This window comes from Saccostrea cucullata, unplaced genomic scaffold (genome assembly GCF_032062105.1).
Source record: "Saccostrea cucullata isolate Sc308-1 unplaced genomic scaffold, CSIRO_AGI_Scuc_v1 ctg2062, whole genome shotgun sequence".
NCBI lineage: Eukaryota > Metazoa > Mollusca > Bivalvia > Ostreida > Ostreidae > Saccostrea > Saccostrea cuccullata.
Window position 1 is genome coordinate 33,479 of NW_026936732.1, and position 24,276 is coordinate 57,754.

The 24,276-nt window shown below is 32.9% G+C and overlaps 1 protein-coding gene and 1 pseudogene across 1 annotated transcript; one reads left to right on the forward strand and one right to left on the reverse strand.

The window, feature by feature from the left end:
• Window positions 1-100: 100 nt before the first annotated feature.
• LOC134246398 (D-aspartate oxidase-like) lies at window positions 101-11,104 on the reverse strand (annotated as a pseudogene).
• A 4,389-nt stretch (window positions 11,105-15,493) lies between these two features.
• On the forward strand, window positions 15,494-23,250 carry LOC134246399 (uncharacterized). Its single transcript, XM_062728762.1, has 12 exons — window positions 15,494-15,767; window positions 16,360-16,521; window positions 16,798-16,904; window positions 18,715-18,885; window positions 19,242-19,353; window positions 20,066-20,149; window positions 20,564-20,601; window positions 20,763-20,804; window positions 21,022-21,160; window positions 21,453-21,573; window positions 21,886-22,023; window positions 22,396-23,250. The coding sequence occupies exons 2-12, from the start codon at window positions 16,435-16,437 to the stop codon at window positions 22,551-22,553; spliced, it is 1,197 nt and encodes a 398-aa protein (XP_062584746.1). The 5' UTR covers window positions 15,494-15,767; window positions 16,360-16,434; the 3' UTR covers window positions 22,554-23,250.
• The last annotated feature ends 1,026 nt before the right edge of the window (window positions 23,251-24,276 follow it).

Consider the following 24,276-nt stretch of genomic DNA (forward strand, 5'->3'; position numbering starts at 1 on the left):
ATATGTCGATTGATTCAGTAAAGAGAAGGAAGTATTTTAACATGGAAAACCAATGTATATGAATTTATTCGGCAATATGATTTTATGTTAACACATGAAATTCATTATACCGGTGATTTTTATTACATAATATTGACAGGTCAATATTGCCTTTTCTAAAGAAACGACCATAATGGCTTTGTTCAGAATAACGTGCATGTTCATGGCATATGCAATTCAACAAATGATATAAATTAACAAGATAATGCAATTTTACTGTTAGGCGTTATTGTACTCACCAAATAAGATGAAGGAAAATTCCACTCCTCTATGCACCAGAGGTTAAACAGCTGATTCTTTTTTTTTAATATTAAGGGGTTGTTTAAAAACACAAAAAGGCTGTGTGGTGCATGGGCGGATCTAGGAAGAATTTTACGTATTAAGATATGTCTTCTGCGTTTAAAAACTAGACTCATGTTCTATATATTTTTCCCTCCTGATTAAAAGTTAAAATACACTTGCAAAAAGTAAAGGTATATATCTAGCTTTATTTCGTTTTCTGTTATGAATAATTTACTGGCAAAATAATTTTGGGCACGATTCCCCACCCCACCCCTTTACAGACTTTATGGACTTGTATTGATATTAATTGTGCTATATTGTATGTCTTTTTTAAAAGAAAAAATTCTTTCAACCTTTCTTTTTTGATGCTGTTGTAAAAGTTTTTTATGGGTTGATTCAACCTAGGAGACTAACTTTCTTAAAATGTAGTCAGAGCAATATAATTAATTTAGTTCATGCAGAATAAACTGTCATTGTATAACTATTTAACCGTTATTTTCTGGGAAAAACAATATAAATGGAAAATTATAGCTTATCAATGAAAAAATATATACAATGCATATAAAAAAAAAACTATAGACAATGTAAAAAAGAATTTTATGAATTTAAATTTAAAAAAATTATGCAAATGAGAATGATATAATACAATCGAAAATAAATGGAAACGGAAAATAATGCAAAACATACTAAAAATTATACAATCCAATTAGAAAAATTAGGAGGAAAAATCGAATATTACAACCTTTGACATACCATAAATGTTAATCTTTAATGATCAAGGAAATTGTTCTTAATTTGATTTCATTTATCATAGCTTTTTAATTAATAATAATAGTTTGTACATGCCATGTCGTATAAATATAGCTTACAGCTGATTTCGGATGGTGAGTAAGATGGAGCCATTCAACGTTTTTTTTTTACGAGTGACCAGGCTTTTCATCCTAAATTATTTAATTAAGTAGTAAATTTTGCACCACTTCTCCAGACTTTGTCATTACCCTAAGCCAAGTTTCTTTTCGAAAACTGTATCTTTAGACACAGAAGTTCTGTTGATAAGGAAACAAAAATGTTTTTCTGTTATTTCAATTGGGTAACATTGGATAAACAAAAACCAAAATTACAAGGTATGGATAAAAATTGATAATAAAATCCTGCATTTTATTAAGCAATGTATAATATTAAAAGTTAGTGCAATTCGTTCAATTGTATCAATTTTTTATGCAAATGATTTCATTGCATGAAACAAATTCAAATGTACACAAAATCACAATTAAAATTATTTTTACATATTTGCCATTAAATGGGGGAAAACTTTGCATTGATTATCAATAATGAATTTCAAATAAGGCGAAAGAAGTTGGTTTTAAACACATACTTAAATATAGGGGAAAAACGATTTGTGTTAATAAATGGTTTATGTTTGTTGCCCATTGTCTGATGTGGGGATTTCCCCTCAGCCAGCGATTTTAGCTGGTTAATTTACATAATAAACTACTGCACATGCGCTATTTCTCTTGAACGTCGGTCATAATAGAATCTTGTTGTCTGCCACCACCCACCCCTCCTCCAACTTGTACTTATTCATTTGATGTTAGTTACTCATTTATGCTCGGGGGTTAACGCCCCGTTTTCAGATTGACACCATTCATGAGAACCATTTAATTAATATATATTTTATGTTAATCATGTTTGTACCTGTTTGATGTTGATGCATATAATTTTAATTACTTTTGTGCATGTCTTTATATTTGTGCTTTTGATCCACTGTCATTTATTGCATATTTCATAAATGATCATTTTATTCTTTAAAGAGGAGTTATATGGTCTTATTTGATATGGGTGGTAAGGCAAGCAGACGATGGTTGTAACAATGTACATATCCAAAAAGTTAGTTGTTAAAAATATTTTTATAAACAACAAAGAAAAATCAATATATTATTCATGGAACATCGGAAGTTAAAATAATTTAGAAAAACACATTTATATGAAGGCAATGTCCTTGACTAGTCCTGATGTAACTATATGCTGGTTCCCAACTCAAAGAAAATACAGCATCATAGTTTTGAACCCAGCAATGCCTCTTTGACTAGCTCAGCAGCATCTATGCTGGTACCCCAACTCAATGAGATCCCATTTGCACCATGTCCATAATTATGAACAACCTAAAATAAAAATTATTTTGCAATGACTTTTCAAAGTTTTTGTAAGATTTTGCTTTAAGAAAAAGCAAAAATTAATCTAGAATATCTCTTATATTGCGTCGTGGACAGCTCCAAGTTCGCAGTTAAATTTTTGAGAAACTGATATCATCAAATCTTGTACTAACTGTACTGTATTTTACAAACAAGGGCTGTTTTCTTTTTATATTGTATTTTCATTATCATTAATTTTGAATGAAAATGTAATGGTTTATTTGGACCAATCGCATGGTATATTTCTGATTTAAAGTTAAATATATTACACATTGTGATTTGTTTCAAAATGAAATAAATATTCTTTTTTTCGAGATTGAAGTAATTGTACTACATTTGATACATCAATAACAACTTCTCGTTACATTCTGTCATTTGCATTTTTACATGCACTATAGAATATCATATCAATATTGTCAGCAATTGAGTAGGTGAAAATTAATGAGCATATGTTGTACTTAATGACATCTACATACATTAAAGTGGAGTGAACATATCTTCAAAAGTTGGAAATAACACAAATACTTAGTGTCCATTTAGCGTTAATTTTCCGATCTGTTTGTATTTGAGAAGGTCGACATCTCCAACTAGAATAGGTACGTAGGGTTAAATCATGGATATGTGTTTAAACCACGAATCATTATTTCTTAAGAATAATGTTGTATGTGAGAAAGAGAAAAAGTGAGACTTGCTTTTAAAGGCCCCTTTTTAAGCTGTATAACTTCTTTCTCAATACGAATGGGAAAACGTGTTGGACGAAGTCCTACCCACTGTGATCAATCTCCGCTCCCTGTAGTTGAAAGAAATAATCATGACGATCAAGTCAAACGCACTAAAAAAATACATTAGATATGAGTTAAACATCATCTAAAAAGTTACATTTAAAAAGTCAACTTTCAATCGAATTTATTTGTTTGTATTGAATTATTTACCTCTGTGCATTCCTTTTTTCATTTTTTTCAGTATTTAAGATTGATTTACTATCATTATTATCTAACATACATTTTCATAGACTTTCTTTCTCCGCATTTTTTTTCTATTGGAAAATAGTGCTTATTACCTTTAAAGCTGGAAATATCTTTAAACATCTCTCTAGGATCCCCTCCCGATCTTTGCTTTCTATATTAAGATTAAAATTGTTTTCCTGTCGACAACCTCCAACAACCAGAAGATCGCCACTAAAATCAATTTATTCCAATCCGTCAATATACATATATATTACAATAAATTCAATTAGTTATTAACCAAAGAAAATCATTCTTACACAATTTATTTACTTGGGAATAAGGTAGGCATCGTCTTCTGTATTCACAAAATTCTTTATCCATGGTGCTTTAACCTACCACGTTAATAAAAGGAAAAATGTTTATGTTATAAATATCTGGACATTGTTTTCCTTTAGTAGTAATCAGTTGCAACTAGAGCTGCATCTCCTGTAGGTTTGTATCAGGGTTTTGGATTAAAATTCACTAACATTCCTCGCAATTAAGCGAACACTCAACCCTTAACATACAATTTTTAATGTCTGTAATGATTAAGATATGATTGAGAGTTAATTTTATTTCTAATCAAAATTTAATGTTTTCATAGCTCATAATATTATCTTAATACCCTCAGCAATTGACCACGAACAGGAAATATTGACTTGTCCCCAAACAGAGTGCGACTTCCAAAACCAGTACAGTTGACAACAATATCGTACATACCAACCAGCTGTAAGGTGAAAAGGGTGAAGTTAATAAAAAAAACAGTTATCATTCCATCCTCACAATGTCAAGGTTTTGTGATTTTGGGACAAATTCCAAAACCTTGACATTGTGAAGATATGGTCCATCTGAAATTTTTAAAAACAATACAAATTTGAAAATATCCCCCTTATACCTCCGGAGATGGGATCAAGTGCAGAAGTGGAGTAAGCTTTCCCTGTCTGCCGTGAGTTCTAGGCACTCAGTGGATTGGGTAGACAGAGTAGACAAACTATGATCCATTGAAATTAAAACCTTTTGTGAAATACAACTTTGGTTGAATTAAAACTTTCTCACTTTGAAAAAAACTATGGTCTATTGATACTATACCATTTACGTATTTATCGTTTTTCATTTTCGTAATTTTTTTAATCCGTAGTCTTTACATGTGTTTTCTATTATGTGAAGGATATGGAGATAACGAACAGCATTCCAGATCAAAGTCCATGAAACAATTCAAAATAGGAGCAGAGCAAACACGGACTTTTGAAACGTCAGAGATGGGATCAGGTGCCATGGAGGAGTGAGCATCCCCTGCTGACCGGTCACATCCGCCGTGTACTCATTGTCATGATCGTGAAATAACGGAAAAATCCGTCTTCAATTCAGTGTATAGATAATGGACTAACAATTGGTATGAAAAACGTCAGTCAGCATTTGACTCAATGATAAATTGTATTTGCTGACAAGGTCATTGAATCGACCATAGAACTAACGAAATGGTGACTTTAAACGAGACTGCTGATATTCTTGTTTCATCAACTTGCTTGTCAATAATTTACCTCGTTTTAGAAATTGTTCATACGTAGAGCATGCTCTTGCGTATCGAATCAACTGAGATATATACACTCCGTATGCAGGCGATGAAGGTATATTGCTGCATAAGTAAGGGAAGTTGACGATAGAAAAGTTAAAGTCGTCACGTTTATCATATAACTTGGTTGTTAGGTTACCATTAACCTCTTTTTCAAGTAAAATATCCAAGTATGAAACAGATGTGTCAGACTCTGCGGTATCTTCTATTTCAAGCTCTCCTGGTTATATCGTATCGACGTAGGAATGGAAATTACCGTTGTTAATTGACAATACGTCGTCGATATATCTGAAGATACAATAACTCATTTATACTCAGGAAGTGAGTGTGCAATGACCTTCAAATGTATAGAGACTACCAGTATTCCCCTACCCTCCTTCCGACATTTCCTACACAGGACCCTAACTGACGACAAAGGTAGGCGTTATGGCACAAAAAGCTTTGATTTGAGTCTAAAATTTCTCTATAAATCGCCAATTTGGCGACTATTTTACTGAGTAAATTGCCTTGGTGATCGTTAATTTTCGGAACTATAATCATTTTCTAACTCATTTTGCAGCAGTACTTACTTCATTCAAATCATCGATCCGCCTCTGTTCTGTTTGACCCCCGTTTTCTTTAAACCTAGTTATAATTCAATGCAATTCAAGACCTGATAACATACCGTGTCTTTTCTAATCAAACAACCGTTAATGTCAAAACAAATTTATTAATATATGGATAGAATGGAATAAATTGGTAAGTTTTACCTCTCAAATAGCCACGGTAAATAGTCTTTGACTGTTGCAATAATTGTAGTTACTATGTAGGCGTAACTGAAATCAGAAAATTATTTTAGGTCATTAAATTAGTCCGGTTAAACCAGCAATTAAAACAAATTCCACAAAAATATTTTTGATTTTCTCACTTGTAATGGCCAAATCCCAGTTTTAGCTTTGATTCTGTGCTCAGTTCATGAAAACTGTAAACAACATCTTTGTATGCTGGATTCTAGAAAAGACAGCACGTATATTTTAGAATTCAATAAAGACAAAAGTGTTATGGTAAGCAAGTGACACAGGCTTTTTTGTCTATTTGTCAAAATGGTGTCGGTGTCTTGATATTTTTGGGCATTTTTTCTTTGGATAATTTTGAAATATTCATATGAAGTATGAATGTTATTTGAGAGCTCCATGTACCTCAATTTTTGTTCTTCTAAATGTATAACAAGCAATTCTAAATCTACATACCTTTTCTTTTGTTTGACAAAATATACAATAAAAATGACAAACGACTCATTGAGTGTCTACAAGCCTTTTGTTTAAGATTATGTACTTTAACCTTTTTTGACGAAGAAAGTGAACTTGGTATACGTTTTAATTGAACATACTCAAATTATATGTTACAATTATGTGAACATTCATGTGCACAAGTATACCTACTTCAACTTTTGGTTGACCGGAAACGGAAAGGGCAAAAATTACCATAACGAGAAAAAAACGAAAAATGTATTCAATCGCTGTCTATTTATGAGTGCACCTTATTCCACATTTGACTGACCAAGTACAATCTGTTTCAACAATGACCATCTTTACGTGCCTCAACTTTTGTCTAAGTGTGTAACGTATTGCATGACTAATTGTTTATACCTCTTTTTTGTTTAACTAGAAATATAGCCACTGACAATGAAACATATGGAGATAACGAACAGTATTAAAGATCAAAATACCATAAAACAATACAAAAAAAGATCAGAGAAAACATGGACCTCCAAAACATCACAGGTGGCATCAGGTGCCATGGAGAAGTGAGCATCCCCTGCCGACCGGTCACACCCTCCGTGTGCTCCTTGTCATGAAATCAACGGGGAATTCCGTCGTCAATTCATTGTATAAATAATGGACTGAAAATTACCATGAAAAACGTCAGTCAGCATTTGACACAATGCATTGACCGTAGAACCTTTTTTACGTCTTTTAATCTCTGCGTACCTACACTTTTGTCTAGGTATGTAACCAATGTCCACTTTTGTCTAACTATAAGTACTATGTAACCATTGACTATACGTACCACCACTTTAGTCTGACTAAATATATAACCACTGACGATCTATATGTACCATCACTTTAGTCTGACTAAGTACATAACCACTGACAATCTGTACGTACCATCACCACAGTCTGACTAAGTACATAACCACTGACAATCTATACGTACCACCACTTTAGTCTGACTAAGTACATAACCACTGACAATCTGTACGTACCACCACTTTAGTCTGACTAAGTACATAACCACTGACAATCTATATGTACCACCACTTTAGTCTGAGTAAGTACATAACCACTGACAATCTGTACGTACCACCACTTTAGTCTGACTAAGTACATAACCACTGACAATCTACGTACCACCACTTTAGTCTGACTAAGTACATAACCACTGACAACTTTAGTCTGACTAAGTACATAACCACTGACAATCTATACGTACCACCACTTTAGTCTGACTAAGTACATAAACGCTGACAATCTATACGTACCACCACTTTAGTCTGACTAAGTATATAACCGCTGACAATCTGCATTCCGGCCTCCTTCGCTTTGTCAGACACAGCCAGGGAGGAATAAAACTCCCATCCCATACGTGACCATTTGCTACAGAAAACCTAAAATTCTTAATATTAAGTAGTATACCTAATTTTCTAATTAGCATATTTTTCTATGTACATGTAATGCGTATTTCTAAACCTTTTTTTAACTTACCGAATTTTCTCTTCTGGAACTCCTCCAATATACTTGTTGCTGGGTCGGAAAAATCCCCCAGCGCCCCAGCTTGTCGTTTCCTGGCCGAATTTTTCCGAGATAATTTTTACCCTAGCTGATGGAAGTTGTTTCTGTATGTTCAGAGCTGTCGACACACCAATAATGCCTGCCCCTAGCACGGCTATGTTGTACATCGTGTTGCATGAGACTACATATAATATGCTAATGACCTACAATTCGTAGATATGAATCTATTGTGACAATAAATACAAATTTGACTAAAAACAGAAAAAACACACTTTGTATATTCACTTCCCCCCCGTTCTAATAAATAGAGAGTACAACAGGCGAATGATTAGATTTCTTTAACTATAGAGGTTACGAAATTATGACTTAATTAACTAAATAGAGATTGTTGAAATCTCTGTTACATCAACTTATCTGTGAGTAGCCAACCTCCGTTTATAAATTGATTGTACTCGGTGCATGCTTGAAAATACCTTTGGAGGCATATGCAACAAAAAAGGAGCAAATATATGGTTTGAGCGGGAATCGATCCCGGGACCCTTGCATTACTGGTCAGGTGCTCAACCGAATGAAATAGCCAGGTTAATATCCACGGTCCAAATCATTACTCCCAATCCCCTAAATTGTCTTTTCCCTCGAAAACAAAACCCCTGCTCGAATCCTGGTCACGGCACCAAAGCGGTATCAAGAAAAGAGAAAATATTTGGCTGGACCCGCAATTAATCCTTTTTTACTTTAGAAATTGATTTTTAACTTTTTCCGAATTTTGTATTCTAATATGCACTATAAAGTAACCCTTTTGTCTCTAAAAGCTGTTTTTTAATACATTAATATAACTTATGGTTTTTGGCTGATACATACAACTTTCTTTTTATTTATCAGTCAAAACCGATATATTTAAAAACCGCTAATAGGGACAAAAGGGTTACTGTATACCGGGTATTATCGATAACATATAGTACATATTAGAATACAAAAAAATAATAGGAAAAAGATGACGATCCAATATTTTTAAAAAAATGGAAAGTGGTACCATATCCCATGTGCCTGTGAATAAAATGATCTACCCTGAACTTTAGCTTTTTCTATTAAAAATATGCACAAGTTTTAAAAATATATCTTTCCTGTATAAATACAACAGAGACGACACAACTCGTCCTGATCTTTGACGAGGTATATATCTCTCGGCTGCATTTATCCTATGAGTTTTAGCTACGGGGCGTAGTGTGATATCTAAGCAAAATTTGCAAATACGAACATTAATTTGTGTTTTTAATTTTTACTGACATTAACGTGTCTCTTAATCCCTTTCACATTTGAAATGCAATTTGAAATTGATATTTTACTTTTTACAAAATCCTTAATTTTATTCTTTGTGGATAATTATTGAGTAATACGAGGGCTGGTCAATAAATAATGTCATCAGCTCGAAGAGTTAGAAACATTTTAAATTTGATATGCATTATTTTGAGGGTAGTTTACAATGTTTTTAAGAAACTCCTGACAGTGAAAAAGCTTAACACTCAAAGGTCACTCTTTGTTTTTTGAAAATTGAGTGAAAACGACAGCGTGTAAAAATATCTATGATAGACAATTTTTTTAAAATCAAAAATTGTACTTATCCACGTTAGTCTAAAATTTAATAAAAACAGATAATTAATGAAACATTGATCCATTGCCTTAAATCCTCAAAACAAATTTGCATTAATAAGATGCACTTGACAAAACAGCAAAGGCCTGAGAATAGCAAAGAATTGCAATAGCACAAAACAGTTTTATATGCTATTTTCTTAAATAGCTAAAAACAACCAACTAGATGGTAATTTCCTGAATTTTGTATTTTGAGATATCCTCTTTTATCCCAATTCCATTTCTTAACAGTGCAGCGTTGGCAGGCAACAGAAATATGTCGATTTATTCAATTGCATATACATGTAGGCAACACCCATCAGCCTCGCAATGGACCCGACACAGTGCTGCGATTTTTCTTATTTCTCTTTGATTTTGACATCGATTGACATTTTGACATCGTTTTGAATAAGTTATTGCTTATTGACAGTATTGTTTTTACAGCAATATGTTTCGGCGGTTTTATTTCGTATTTAAGGGTTTTTAAACACGCCAAATGCACAGGGAACATCTATCAGCCACGCAATTCTGGGTCCTATAAATTTAGTTGTGCGTGGCTGATACATGCATTTGGCGTGTTTATATATGTTAATTTATACGGTTTCCAAAATATGTGTCGGATCAAAAGTAAAATGGAAGGTCACATTGGCAATATGTAATAAAGATTCTGTGGAAAATTTCATCAAGTTTCATTCAGTGGTATGAGAGGAGTTGCGGATGGGTAACCCAAAGCGGAACAGACGGACGGGCGGACCTACCGATTACTATATATACCCTCCTGCTTTTCAAGCGGGGGTATAACTAGAGGTACTTTGAGCAATGAGCTCAATAAATGAAACCCCCGCCTCCCATGTGAATATAATGGCAGTGTCCATGTTTTGCTATGGAAAACCCAAATATATGTCGGATCAAAAAGTAAACTAGGAGTTGCACAATTAATGGCAATATGCAACTAGAGGTACATTGAGCAATGAGCTCACTAAATGATACCCCCACCTGCCATATGAATATAATGGAAGTGTCCATGTTTTGTTATGGAAAACCCAAAATATGTGTCGGATCAAAAAGTAAAATAGGAGGTGACAATGGCAATATGTAATAAAGATTCTGTGAAAATTTCATCAAGTTTCATTCAGTGGTATGAGAGGATTTGCAAAATGAGAGGATTTGCAAATAAGAGATGGGTACCCCAACAGACAGACGGACGCACGGACATACCGATTACTATATACCTTCCCGCTTTTCAAGCTTGGGGTATAATAAAGATTCTGTGAAAGTCTCATCAAATCTCATTCCGTGGTATGAGAATAGTTGCGGATAAGAGATGGGTACCCCAAAGCGTAACAGACGGACTGATGGACATCGTGATTATTATATACCCTCCCGCCTTTCAATTATGGCTTTGTTCAGAATAACGTCCATCTTCATGGCATATGCAAAACAACAAATGATATAAATTAATTACCAAAATAAATGCAATTTTAAAATTAGATATTATTGTACTCACCAAATAAGATGAAGGAAATTTCCACTCCTCTATGCACCAGAGGTTAAACAGCTGATTCTTTTTTTTTTTTTAATATTAAGGGGTTGTTTAAAAACACAAAAAGGCCGTGTGGCGCATGGGCGGATCTAGGAAGGATTTTACGAATTAAGATATGTTTTCTGCGTTTAAAACTGGACCCATGTTCTGTATTTAGTTTTGTTTTCCTGATTAAAATTAAGTTAAAACACACTTGCAAATTGAAAAAGGGAATATATCTAGCTTTATTTCGTTTTCTGTTGTAAATAATTTACTGGCATAATAAATTTGGGCACGATTCTCCACCCCACCCCTTAACAGACCTGACGGACTTGTTTAAGGAATCATTGTCTGGTTAGTTTTGTTTTGAACATAGTTTATTGATATCAATCAAAAGGATTGGAAACAAGTTCTGAATAACTTAGTGAATTCCTCTCCTTATATAATACAATATGTCATGCAAAAAGAAAAAAATAATACAACTGATACATGAACACTTATAGTAAATAGATACAATATAATGTACGAGTAATACATCATTTAGAGAATCTACAATCATGTTTCGTCAATAAATTTATGAACAGCAGCAAAAGTTTTGTTATTTATCTGCAAAGGCAAATTAATATCACCAAATAATAATATATTAATATCAATAGAAACCAAATCAAGCATGAACAAATGATTTAAAGGAGTACTTCTAGCATTAGAATAATTTGTGCATGCAAAAAGGAAATGATACACATCTTCATTTTTCCACATAAACATAAAATACAATATGTTTATATAGATCATGGTTTTTAATGTCTTAACTTGGTATGAATGATATTTGTGTATTTGCCAAAAGAAAAGTATGGCGGTGGAATATCAATTTTTGTTGGCAAGTTTTTTCGAAATGTTTTGACTGAAACGGCTTCTCTCGTATCTGTTTTTAATAAATTCCATTGTTTTGTAGCGTCAGGTACGAATGAGTTTCTAAATAGTTCTAACCTACACCTAGGAACAATATAATCTTATTTGTTACGGGTATTATATGTGGATACATGTTCACGCTTATTGGGGACAATATCTTTCAAATATTCCAGTGCTCGTCCAGTGTGAATTTTGTACTTTCCATAGAAGGACCCGGATTGACCTCAATATCCCCGCATATCAACAAAATAAAAGTAAAAAACTGTAGATTAAAATTAATATACACAGATTTCTGAAAAATGGCTGTCATGCCGCAAGCGAGAAGTTTGAGTGTATTTTGAGTAATTGAAATATATATACACCAGCTGGAAAAACCAAATATGAATATGTTTTACATGTGCCTCTACTTGATAACTAAAATATACCGATTGCAGCTCGGTATTGTTCGATTGAATTACCCATTATCAACCTTGTGATACATGTAGTTTATAAGTAAATGGCTGCAATCAGTTACTGCTGAAATTTTGACAAGTTTAGAAGTGTAAATTTCACTTTTTTTGTTGCATGAATAGATTTTGACTATATATCATGAAATTAAAAAAAATACATACAAAAATGTGGGCAAATACATAACATGAAAATAACAAAAACAGGAATAACAAAAAATATATATACAGGGGTAATATGTTGCATACAAGACGCAATATGTTGAGGTAAATATGTAAAGTAAAGAACACATTTGTAATAATGAAAGTACAAACGTTTATATGGATAAGAATTGCATGTAGAGCGGGGAGAAAATTACAGTTAAAACTGTAACGTTGAATGTTTGTGAGAATACCACAAAATGCATAGTATATACAAAAAGAAGCTAGAAACATTAAGTTTTGGTAGCAGATTGTTGAGAATCGCAAAAAGTGGGGAAAAAAACAAACACTAAAATCATACCCATGTCCTGAGTAAATCAGTGGACAGTTCGAGTGTTATTTGTTGGTCTTTTGAGCACACATTGTTAATCTGCCTGTTCGGGGACGTGACCAAAGGGGCAAAGATCACTCTCTTGTAAGATTGAGTGAGTTTTTAGTTGGTTATCCCGAATACGAATTTTGCCATTTAATGACCACGCTTGTTTAATGAAATGTTTGCGACAAAGCTGTCGACACATGAAAAGTAATTTATCTCTTCGTTTGGTCAGATCTTCGTTGATAGAAACATGTTTTGTCGCCGGATTTTTTTAAGGTTTTCATAACTTTCCACCAGCTGAAATTTGCGGTCAACAGAACGTAACCGTGCGATGATCTGCCTAGGTCTTCCTTGTCTTTGGTTTTTGCCAGGTGCCCCTACTCGATGAGAGTTTATAATGTCATCAGGATTGAGAGGGATTTCAGCCTCAGAAGCAATATCTAGGATGATATCTAGGATGAGGCCCTCACAGTTAGAATGTGTACTTGCAATGTAGCTCGGAGCGGATCGAAACGATTTTGAAGAATATAAAATGATTTGCACTGGGAATAACTACCAAAATAAACAAAACAAACCTTTTTGAGACTGCTTATGCCTTTTATCCCAAAAAATAATCCATATAAATACGAAAATCCAAGTAATTTTCTCAGCGTTTTTCTATCGATTCAAATTACCTGCCATGTTCAGTTCAGTTCAGTTCAGTTGTGGATTTCCCTCCTATGTATAAGGAGCACCCGAGAAGGTTGTTTCATAAAAGCATGAAGTGAGGAAAAAAACAGTTAGTAAAATCTATTCTATGTAGTGCTGTAAAATAAAGTTAGAGGTGAAAGACCAACTAAAAATAAAACAAGAATTAACATACTGTACAGTAGCTTAACTCCTAAAGTAAAATTGTTCGGATCTAAAAGTTCTTAAAAAAAAAAGCCACAATTTAAAAGAATTTTGCACCTTTTCCGTGACTGTTTCTATTTAAAAAAATAAAATAATTTTATATTCCTCTTTACCACAAAAAAAAAAAGGAAAAATATTAAGGTCTGTTGGTTGTAGACTGTGTACTAATTTTTTTAATAATTTGAGCTCTATGGCAATGTAGAGCAAATACCATGTTGCGGCTCAGGTTCTCAATAAAAATCTGAATTTTGTTGTTTCTGGATGGAATCTCTGAGAATGTGAAGTAGGAGGGATCGATAATAGTCTGTAGCAATCTAGCGTCCTCCAGTAAGTATGAATTAGATTCCTGTGTGCCAATTTTTTCTTGCAGGTAATGACCTATTTTCATCAGATATGGCTTTCTAATAGAATCTAAGGTGGGACATTTCAGTAAAAAGTGTAATCTATCCTCTGTGGTCTATGTGGTTTACATTCGGAACTCTCTAGATTGTTCCTAGTAAATGCACTATGCGAGTTATCGCCCGTGTTTCTTTTTGCTACATTACGAATACACGGAACGAATTCTATCGTTAAACCGGGTTCGTAACAATACATTTTAAGTGATTACTAGTATTTCTATTTCAGAGATTGAAATATAGCTGCAAATGGTTAGTTAAGTAAGCCAGGGCATTAGCGATAGTGGGAAACATGGAATTATTTAAAAATGTACACATAAATGCGAAGCCTATAACTACATAGTGATTATTTCTATTTCATTGAAAATAAAATTGTAGATTTAGATTTTAAAAATGTACACATAAATGCGAAGCCTATTTTGCATAAATTATTCCATTTTTCCACTTTCGTTTAAATTTTTAACATGTACACATAAATTTAAAAAACAAGGACTCCCATGCCGATTGTTAAAAGTGTCTGCTCTAGAATCGTGCAGTAAGGAGTCGATCCTTACGGCACTGGTTCGAATCCCACTATTAGACGTGGAGACCGGTCCTTCGGATGAGACGTACGTATAAACTGAGGTCCCGTGTCGCAGTAGGTCTTTCCCTGCTCAAAGGCCCTAAGTGCCGATTATATGACAAAATTTGCAGCTCTCCACCGGCAAGTGGTGGCGTCTCCATATGAGTGAAAAATTCTCGAGAGGGACGTTAAAACAATATTCAATCAATCAAACCATGCCAATTTCAATAGTCCACTAAGTCAAACACAAAGGCAGCTGCATGAGATTTACATGCATATATTTTTCCTTCTTATGCGTCAGACACAGAGACAGATGCGCACGAGATCTGCATGCATATTTGGGCCTCCTTAGCTACTGACCTATCGACTTGCCTAATTTACATTCCGGTAGAATTATCTAGAAATCAACTCCGCTAACTTTCAGGAGTTGTCGCAGAAAAAAAATATAAGAAATGGAAATATTCCTTAAATCACTCCATTTTTTTTTCTTTTTGGTGTGGCTATGGGCTCCTACATATGTACATGTATCCTGTATCCATATTCAAAACTGCCCCCCTTTTTTCTCAAGATTTCTGGTATCACCACTGCCTCACTAGGGTAAATGTAGACCTATTATACTAAAAAGCTTTGTATCATTGGACCTCACTCCCTAATTAGTATTTAAAGTCCAATAATATTCGACTTTTTACATCGGCGTTTAAACGAGGGGTGGGGGGGGGGGGGGGGGGGGGTTAGGACGTCATTTATAGTCGGGCTCGGTCACCTGCAATCCGGAAGTCCGAATGTTTGTTTACAAAATCGTGACGAGCCAAACCCATTTTGATTTTCTATGTTTAGAGATCATTATATTATTGTTTAACTTCAAAACAGACTTGCATCATAGAGATTTTTTATTGCACAAACAATGCTATTCTTAGTAATATCAATCAAGTGAAAAACCCACAAGATCTAAAAATAAAATAGCTCGTTAAACTATTTTACCCCGTTTCTTAACCAGCCTAAACACAAGTTGAAGTTCGAGTCTAATAAATAGCGCATTGAAACAAAACAAAGGTAAGTATCATGTTAAAAAGTATGCCAATGAGCATATCATTTTACAAAATATATTTAAATATTATATAGTTATTTAGCATTTTTGGCCTATTAAAGCACAAAGTTTATGATTTGGACTATAATTACATGTACTCATGAAAAGTTGTATAGCAGCCCCCTATATATATACAGTAACACAAGGTAAAAACTTATCAGTTTATTTTTTCTGGGGCCAGGTACATGCATTCTTTGTGGTTGATCCTGTGTGAGCATTTTTTCCCCATTTAAACAGGTCTACAATCTCTTGATTTAGCTACATAGCTTTAAATAGCTATACATATAGCTCTATTAAGCTATTCAGAATAGATTTATTTAGCTATTTTACTACACTTATTTGGTTGGATCCCCTCCCTTTATATTCATACATAACAGGCTTGGAAAAATGTATTCCAGACTGGGACTCAAACCTGGGACCTCCTTGCAGGTACTCTAACCACTGAGCTACTGGACAGACATACCCAACCCCCCTTACACATAAAATGAGCTGCATGGAAGACATACTTCAAAGAGACAGTATGAATGATGAATATTAATTCTCTTTTTTTGTTTTCAGAGACAGGCTGCATTTACCACCCTGTACATGAAGACTACATCTAACAATCCAGCATAAGCCAGCAGCTGAGTAAAAATGAAATTCAAAACTGTTCTTGAAGGACAACAAGCAGTGGTGTTTAATTATCTTGGTGAAGGAAGACTCATCAAGGGTCCACAAAGGGTATATATGTATTTCTACCTATTGCCTTAAATACAGCCAAGTCTTGTTATCTTGAATTCAATGGAATTGAGAAATAAAAAGAGGCAGACTTTCAGACATTAAAGGAAGGGTTAAATATTTAAAGAATTACTAGTGGTTCAAGGGGATTTCCAAATGGCTTTGACATATCCATGGTATTTAAGATATTGGTGCTCACTAAATTTATTTATTTAAAATATCAGGATAAAAAAGAAGACTGTCTTTATACACAATTAATCGACAATTTCGGATTTCCAGGTATTTCTATACAGAGAGAGGCTCCAGTATTTAAAGAAACACACAGCAGACCCTTACCAGTACATTGTTGTGAAGGATAAGGATGGGCTGGTTCAACACACACCTGGGTATGTGATATAATATACATGTACAGTTAATTCTCGATAAACCGCCACCTTTTGTAATTAAGAAATCATGGCGGTATAACGAATTTGGCGATGAATTGAATTTTCCATCCTTTAGAAAATAAGACGTAGAGTTATCATTCTTAGAAATACCATTTAGCGATTCTATTCTTATTATCACATGTACATGTATATATAAACATATTTCTAAATTTGAAAATACTTCAAGTAATTTTTTTTATGTACAATTTCGCTAAAACAAAATATTAAGTTATGAAATTAAGACAAGTACATGTGTATGCTTGTAAATCTGCACGTCTGATATTGAAAGAAAAATGCTGGGTCGATCGTCGTGATGTATTGCCTATAGTACGTAAAATAAGTTCTTGAATAAGTTCGTTGTTAATGGAATCATTGTAAATGAAACGTTCACAGTTTCTGACTTATATTTATTTTTAAAGCAAACTTTGCATTGTTTTTAAAAGCAGAGATCATCAAAATAATATCGTTATCGGCGTACTTTACAACGGCTTTCGTGGCGAAGCCTTGACTAAATGATTTTATTCAACAGAAAACAAAATTATAACAGTTCATGTTAAAATTATTGTTTACTTAATTGCATGTACCTTGACTGGCTTTGCATGCTTTAATTACAACAAGGATAGCGTCAAAATTAGCCACGCTTTACTGACCACAAGCTCCTGTGGCGGTATTATCGAGATAATTGACACTTAAAAATGAACGTTTGTTGTGAAAACAGGGTGGCGGATGGCGGTATGCGAATTTGGCGTTATAAAGAGAATTTTATATAGCAGGAAAAACGTTCAGTATCGCGAAAATGGCGATGAATCGAATGGCGATAATTCGAGAATTGACTGTATATTTAAAAGTGTAAGCTACACAGCATCTTACTAGCTTGGGCTAGTGAGTTGACCCTTTAGCTCAATTGGTAGAGCACTGGACTGGCAAGCCACAGGCTTGGGTTTAATTCCCAGCAGAGGCACAAAATTGTCTCTGTTACATTTGGCACCAACACTGGGACCTGGTGTTCTCTGACAGATGAGAGTGATTGCCCCACAGGTGTCTGCTCTCCAAAAAAGATGAGGACATCTTATTCTCTGGAAGGGGACAATGTAGTAGTTTAAGATACACTGCATCTTACTAGCTTGGGCTAGTGAGTTGACCCTTTAGCTCAAATGGTAGAGAACTGGGTTTGCAAGCAAGAGGCCCTGGGTTCAATTCCCAGCAGAGGCACATAAAATGTCTCTGTTACATATATTTTCAGGATTAAATGTTTTATTACCGGTATGCAATATCATGATGGAAATGACTTAATACTATATGTAAATCAATAGCTAAAACATATTTATTAAATTATTCATATAAAATAGGGATGTGCGATTTAATCGGTATACCAGTAAATCGCAATTTTTTGTTGCGTGATACGTATCGTGATATGGAAATCACAATTACAGAAAGTATAAAAAATGTGATAAAAAGTGAAAAAAAAATGGCTTCTTACAGTCCAAACATAATTGATTTTATATGCATAAAAATTTCAAGGAAGTAAAATTTTGTTTTTCTAGCATATTTTTTTAGAAAAATAATGACTTTTCATATAAAATCATTGTAAAAACTGCTTTTAATAATATCACGATATTATCGTGATATTGTGGGAAAAAATTGTGATATATCGTGATACGAAATTTTTGGCGATACCCATCCCTAATATTATACAGATGTAATTGGTTTAAAGCTAGGTATATTATAAACTGCTACAGTATTGCATTGATTATTGCCTTGTCTTTTCCAGTCCCTGCTTCATCTTTAACAATCCCCTTCTTTATGAATTGGTGACAGTGAAAGAGAGCACAAAGATTGACGCCAATCATCTGATTGTTGTGTACAAACGTTTGAAGGACTCTGATGTGCAGAGGAGAATCGTTCAAGGTCCCACTGTGTTTGTTCCAGAGGCTGAGGAGTGGTAAAGACAAAAAATTGCTAATTTTTCTAACTGATTGCTATACAGGGTTATTTAAGCCCCTTGTTATTTTTTGCTCATACGTTCATAATTTTGCACAGTTTTAAATTTGTACTGTGTTCTTAGAATTTGCCCCATATCATATTCACCCAGTCACAACTATATTTAAGAAATTACTGTGGTCTTGGAATTCGGCCAATTTAAATTTGCTAGGCAAAAGGGGCAAAAATAAAATAGGGTCGAAAATTTCCCTGTGTACAGTACATGTACTGATTTTTGACCTGAGAGAATGGTTTGTACATGTAGATATTTAAAAGAATTGCAGTAATTTAATAATATTAATTTTTGGTTTGCTTCAGGATACATACATTTACTTGGCATGGCACAGATCCACAGAACAAAGCCAGAATGATCCCTGGGCATAATACATTCCAGAAACTGGCTGTGATTCCAGACCAGTTTTATTATGATGTAAGATTGTGTTTATATCAAACTCTCATGTCTCCAAGGGTCAAATAAATAATAAGAAATTAAAACAACTAAATCTCCATTTTGAAAAAAATCCCATAAAATCTGGGATGTTGCAGTATTTTATGTCAGTATATAATTTGTGTGCACAGAAACTTTTTCCATTAAGGTCATACGCAACGTAGTTTGAAGTTTATTGGGTTCTTCCCAGGAATTGAAGAGTTCCACTAAATGAAGGACATGTGTGCAATACTTTTAATGTCTATAAATGGATTTGTACACCTCTTTTAAAACAAATTTTGATTGAAAAGAATTTGGTATTTATGTTTCCAAATTTTTGTGTATTTTTCTTTGAATAATGCAAAAATTTACATAATTTGATGTCTTCCAAAAACGCCTGGTAAGGCTTGCTGATTTTTTGTCTAAGAACATTTGATGGCACTATAATCTTAAATTAAGAATATCTTGAAAAATTATCAGTAGCGAACTTAATGGTACCTTGATTTGATTTGATTGATTTGAACATATTTTATTGTAATATAATTACAAAGGGATTGAGCACAAGTACTGAATACTTATAACGCCCTCTCCCTTGCGTATGTCCTTAATTAAATAACATATTGGATATCTGAATTCCGACTCTGTGAATTCCGACTTGAAATTTCTCTCCCATTTTTTTTTTATCATATACATGTATTTGCTTTTTACTTTGAAGGTCAGAGATGTGAGAACACAAGATGACACTATGATTACAGTTAAATTAATGCTGTTTTATGAATTGAAAGATGTGACAAAAATGGTGAGTTTGGCCTATTTATGGTGAAGAGTTATTCATAATTGAAAAGGTGAAAAATCAATTTTTACAATGTAAACAAGTTAAGTAAATATATATTTTGATTTCTTCAAGTATTGTATTATGGAAAATATTGTTTATGCTGAACTGTAATACACCACATTTAAATACTTATAAATAATTTCACACAATGGTCTAAGCTGAAGATGTAGAATGTGAAAGATATACTGGTAGTCTTTATATAATTATATCTAAATCCTTAAGCCTGAATAATGCATTGCTTTCATTTAGAAATAATTGATTATAAATCAGTGTTCTAATTAGTTGTGAATGAGGGTTTTACCTTTTGTAAAGCCAAAGCTTACAGCACACTTAAAACCAAAATCACTGAAATGATTTTTTGTATTTCTTTGCTATTAGCTGAATACAACAACAGATCCTATTGCAGACATGATGAAGTAAGTATTTTTAAAAGTATTTGCTATCACACATTGACTATTTTAAGGAAAATAATTTGACAGATAATTAATTCTACATGTATATTTAGGAATGAACATTATTAAAGAAAATGATTTGATAGCACTGATAAGTAGGAATAATTTCATCTCTTGCATTGCAGTGCTGTTTGTGCAGATGTCATTGCATTTGCTGGAAAAGTTTCGTAAGTATGAAATATTTTGCTGTGTGTCTTTTAAGCTTCTGGAATTGAAATTGCAGAAAATTAAAAATGATTGAAATCTTATTGATGATTTAGATAAAAAAAAGTAACTGATAACACACCTTTTAAAAGAAAATATAACATTATGTGCAATTTACATGATTTACATATTACATGTAAAATGTGCAACACAATCACATTAAATATTCAAACACAACAGGTTTGGAGAGTTTTTGAGCAAGACCCAGAACCTTAGTAGCCTTTCAACCTACCCACAGCTGGTCCAGAGAGCTGAAAAGATTGGCTACATCATTCAGAAAGTTGTGTATAGGGGATACCATGCCAGTGATAATCTGCAGGTATTGCAAAGAAAGCAATTATTGAAAAGATAGAGAAGTTCTAAATTGGACAAATCTCAGCAAGATTGAAGTTCATGAAATATATAAGATGTTATTTTTAGAATCCTGGAGATGTTTATATTCTTTGGATTTAAATTAGAGAAAAACAATTTTGAAATGTAACAAATATTTTTGCACTCTTGGGTATTTGGTCTTGCAAGACAGAAAATGTGTTTTAAAATAATAAAGTATAGCACAATGTTACTGAGGCAATGCAATTTTAAACAAAAACATTACGAAATGGTTTTTTTAGATGATGCAAAATTCTGCCATTGAATCAAGAACACAGCTTCGACTAGAATCTGAAATTGAGGAACAAAAATCCAAGCTAGAAAATTTTAAACTGGCTAAAGAACAAGAGAGAACTAAATTAGGTAAGGTGAACTTACATTCTAGAATTCTATGGCTGCTCAGTACTGTCAAAATTATCAAAACATTTTACAGTTTTTTGAATGACCATTAGTTTGAGTAAAATAAAACTTGACATTAACTCATTTATTCTTATGGCCTTGTGACCAACAGAATAAAGAAGTTAGCGAAAGGTTTGATTTTAATCAGACTGAAGGCCCATGTGCTTCAACCAAATTTACTCACTACATGTACATTTTGTATTAAATACTAACTACTTAATTCTTATTTTGTATATCATTGACAGAGTTTTATTTGTATTTATAATAAATAAATAGTACATGACATGGAGAAAGCCAAACAAGACCACAAGCAGAAGATAGCAGAGCTAGAACAAGAACACAAACTAGAACTACGCGAGATGGAGCACCACAAAATGCTGGAGACTTCATCTTTATTCACCAAGGCAAAACTAGGTAAAGGGCCACACCATATGTGTCATGCAATTTTTCCATAGGTACATTGCTGAACTTCTTGTGTTTCAAACATTTTTATCTCTAATACCATGGAAATGTCAACATGAATTATTATGAAGTACTTTGAAACAACCTAATCATTTAAATAAAACTACATACTGCAGCTTTCCTATCAAGTACTATGTGAAAGTATAGTTAGAGACTTGAAAATTAGATTTTACTTGACTGTATTGATAACTAGATCAAATGCATGCACATGAAAACTCTTTCTGATGGAGGTTTTAATCAAATGGGATATGTGTATATTATATATACTACATGTAATAAAATAAAATATTATATTATTATCTGCAATTCACCTTTTTTTTTTAGATCTGAGTTCAGCAGAAAAGTCCTGGGAATGTGAATTCCTGAAGAAGCTGGATGACCTAAATGTCAACTTGACAGATTATCTTGTGACTCAGAATGGCCCTCCTGTAGCCGAGGAAATTCGACTCATAAATATGGACACAAATAACACAAAAGTCTGACACGTCTTTTGATTGCTTTTATCTTTAGATGTTTACCTGTTTATTTAAATTGGGTCCCATTTTATAAAATTTAAAAACTGAATTTATTTTGCCGTGGATGTTTTATATTAGAGGAATATTTTTTTTTTAAGAAACATGTTTTGAGATTTTTATTGATTTATTTTGATGAAGATTTTACAGGGCATGAATATTATGATTTGCAGTGCCTGGATTTGCTTTAATATCTAAGATGATCTAGAACTGACATAAGTCTTGTATATGTAACATTATTTTCCCTTGTTATTCCATAGACATTAATTTGCATATGACACAGTCATGTATGAAGTGTATAAACGAGCAAAGTAACAACTTTTTTACAATATTATAAATCCATAAAAGTGACATTATGCATAGGCATAGAAGTTAATATTACAATAAACATATTTTTTCTTTTTTTCCATGCGGTTTTGAAATAACCTTTCGAAAATTGCAAGCTGTCAGATATGGGGTTCTTATGTTGTACATGTATGTTGTATGTGGTGTGGAATATGAGATTGAATTAGCATTATAATTAGAATCTATCTAATATCTATAATAATTGTGAAAATGTTACCTTGACTTAGATCTTTCTTGAGAATTATTGTGTCTTTACTTCGAACTGTGATATTTACATACATTTATATAAATGAACCAGCATAGTTTAATCTTTCCTATTTATTCATACCAGACCTGGGGTAATGGTAATGTGTAATGGTAATGCATTGTAATCATTACATTTTTTCAAAGTAATGGGATGTAATGTGTAATGGATCCATCTTTCAATTACAAGTAATTGTAATGTAATGCATTACTTTAAACAAATGTCAGTAATTATCAGTTACTTTTCAATTACATTTCAATTACATTTTTTTATATTAGTCTCTTTTTAATTTTGAATCTGAAACCAGTGAATATCACTGAGAGGTTATTATTTTTATTCATAATATTAGTCTTAAAATTAAAATCCTATATCTTTAATACAATTTTTTTATATTATAAAATGGTAATTGATAGACAAACTAAATAATTCTTTTAATAGAAAACTTCTAGACAAGACAATTGTAAAATCAATTGAAGAGAACCAGAGGAAAATATTAAAAGAATTCATCGGGTTTTAAAGAAATACCAGAGAGTTACATTAATACATGTATAGTGAGACTTCCAGTTAAGATACAAATATAAATTGTTCTACTTTTTTCCCTTTTCATTCTGGTATAATGGAGTTGGTACACATGATGCAAGATCAGTATGATTTATTGTAGACACAAAGGGAAGTCAAACTAAGGCCAAACTGATATATTGACCATCATTCATTTTTGGTAGCTTAAGGCCTCAAAATTCAAATCCTATAATTAGGTACTTGTAATTATCATCTTTGGTTTTGTTTAATTTATAGCTTCATTGATTATATATGTACCAGTAAGTTAAGCTAATTAGAAGTGCTAATTAATTCATTAAGTTTTTAATACTAGTTTTACATTTATAAAACATATATTATAAGGAAATGTTTAATAAATCATTTGTTTAAAAAAAAAACAGAGAAACTAACATCAGGTTTTGAACAAAACTACAACATTGAAAGTGTCCTGATCCACTTTTAATATTTGTCAACTGAAGATTGGATTGGTAAACTACATGAACTTAATACATGAATCCAAAATCCAAATATCACTCTGATTTATAGATCTGAGGGAAAGCATATTTA

Excerpts from the sequence above, each read along its gene's own strand:
- LOC134246399 (XM_062728762.1), top strand. The coding sequence starts at position 16,435 with ATGAAATTCAAAACTGTTCTTGAAGGACAACAAGCAGTGGTGTTTAAT. Across the intron at positions 19,354-20,065 it reads CAGACCAGTTTTATTATGAT|GTCAGAGATGTGAGAACACA; the intron begins GTAAGATTGTGT and ends TTTACTTTGAAG. Across the intron at positions 20,150-20,563 it reads TGAAAGATGTGACAAAAATG|CTGAATACAACAACAGATCC; the intron begins GTGAGTTTGGCC and ends CTTTGCTATTAG.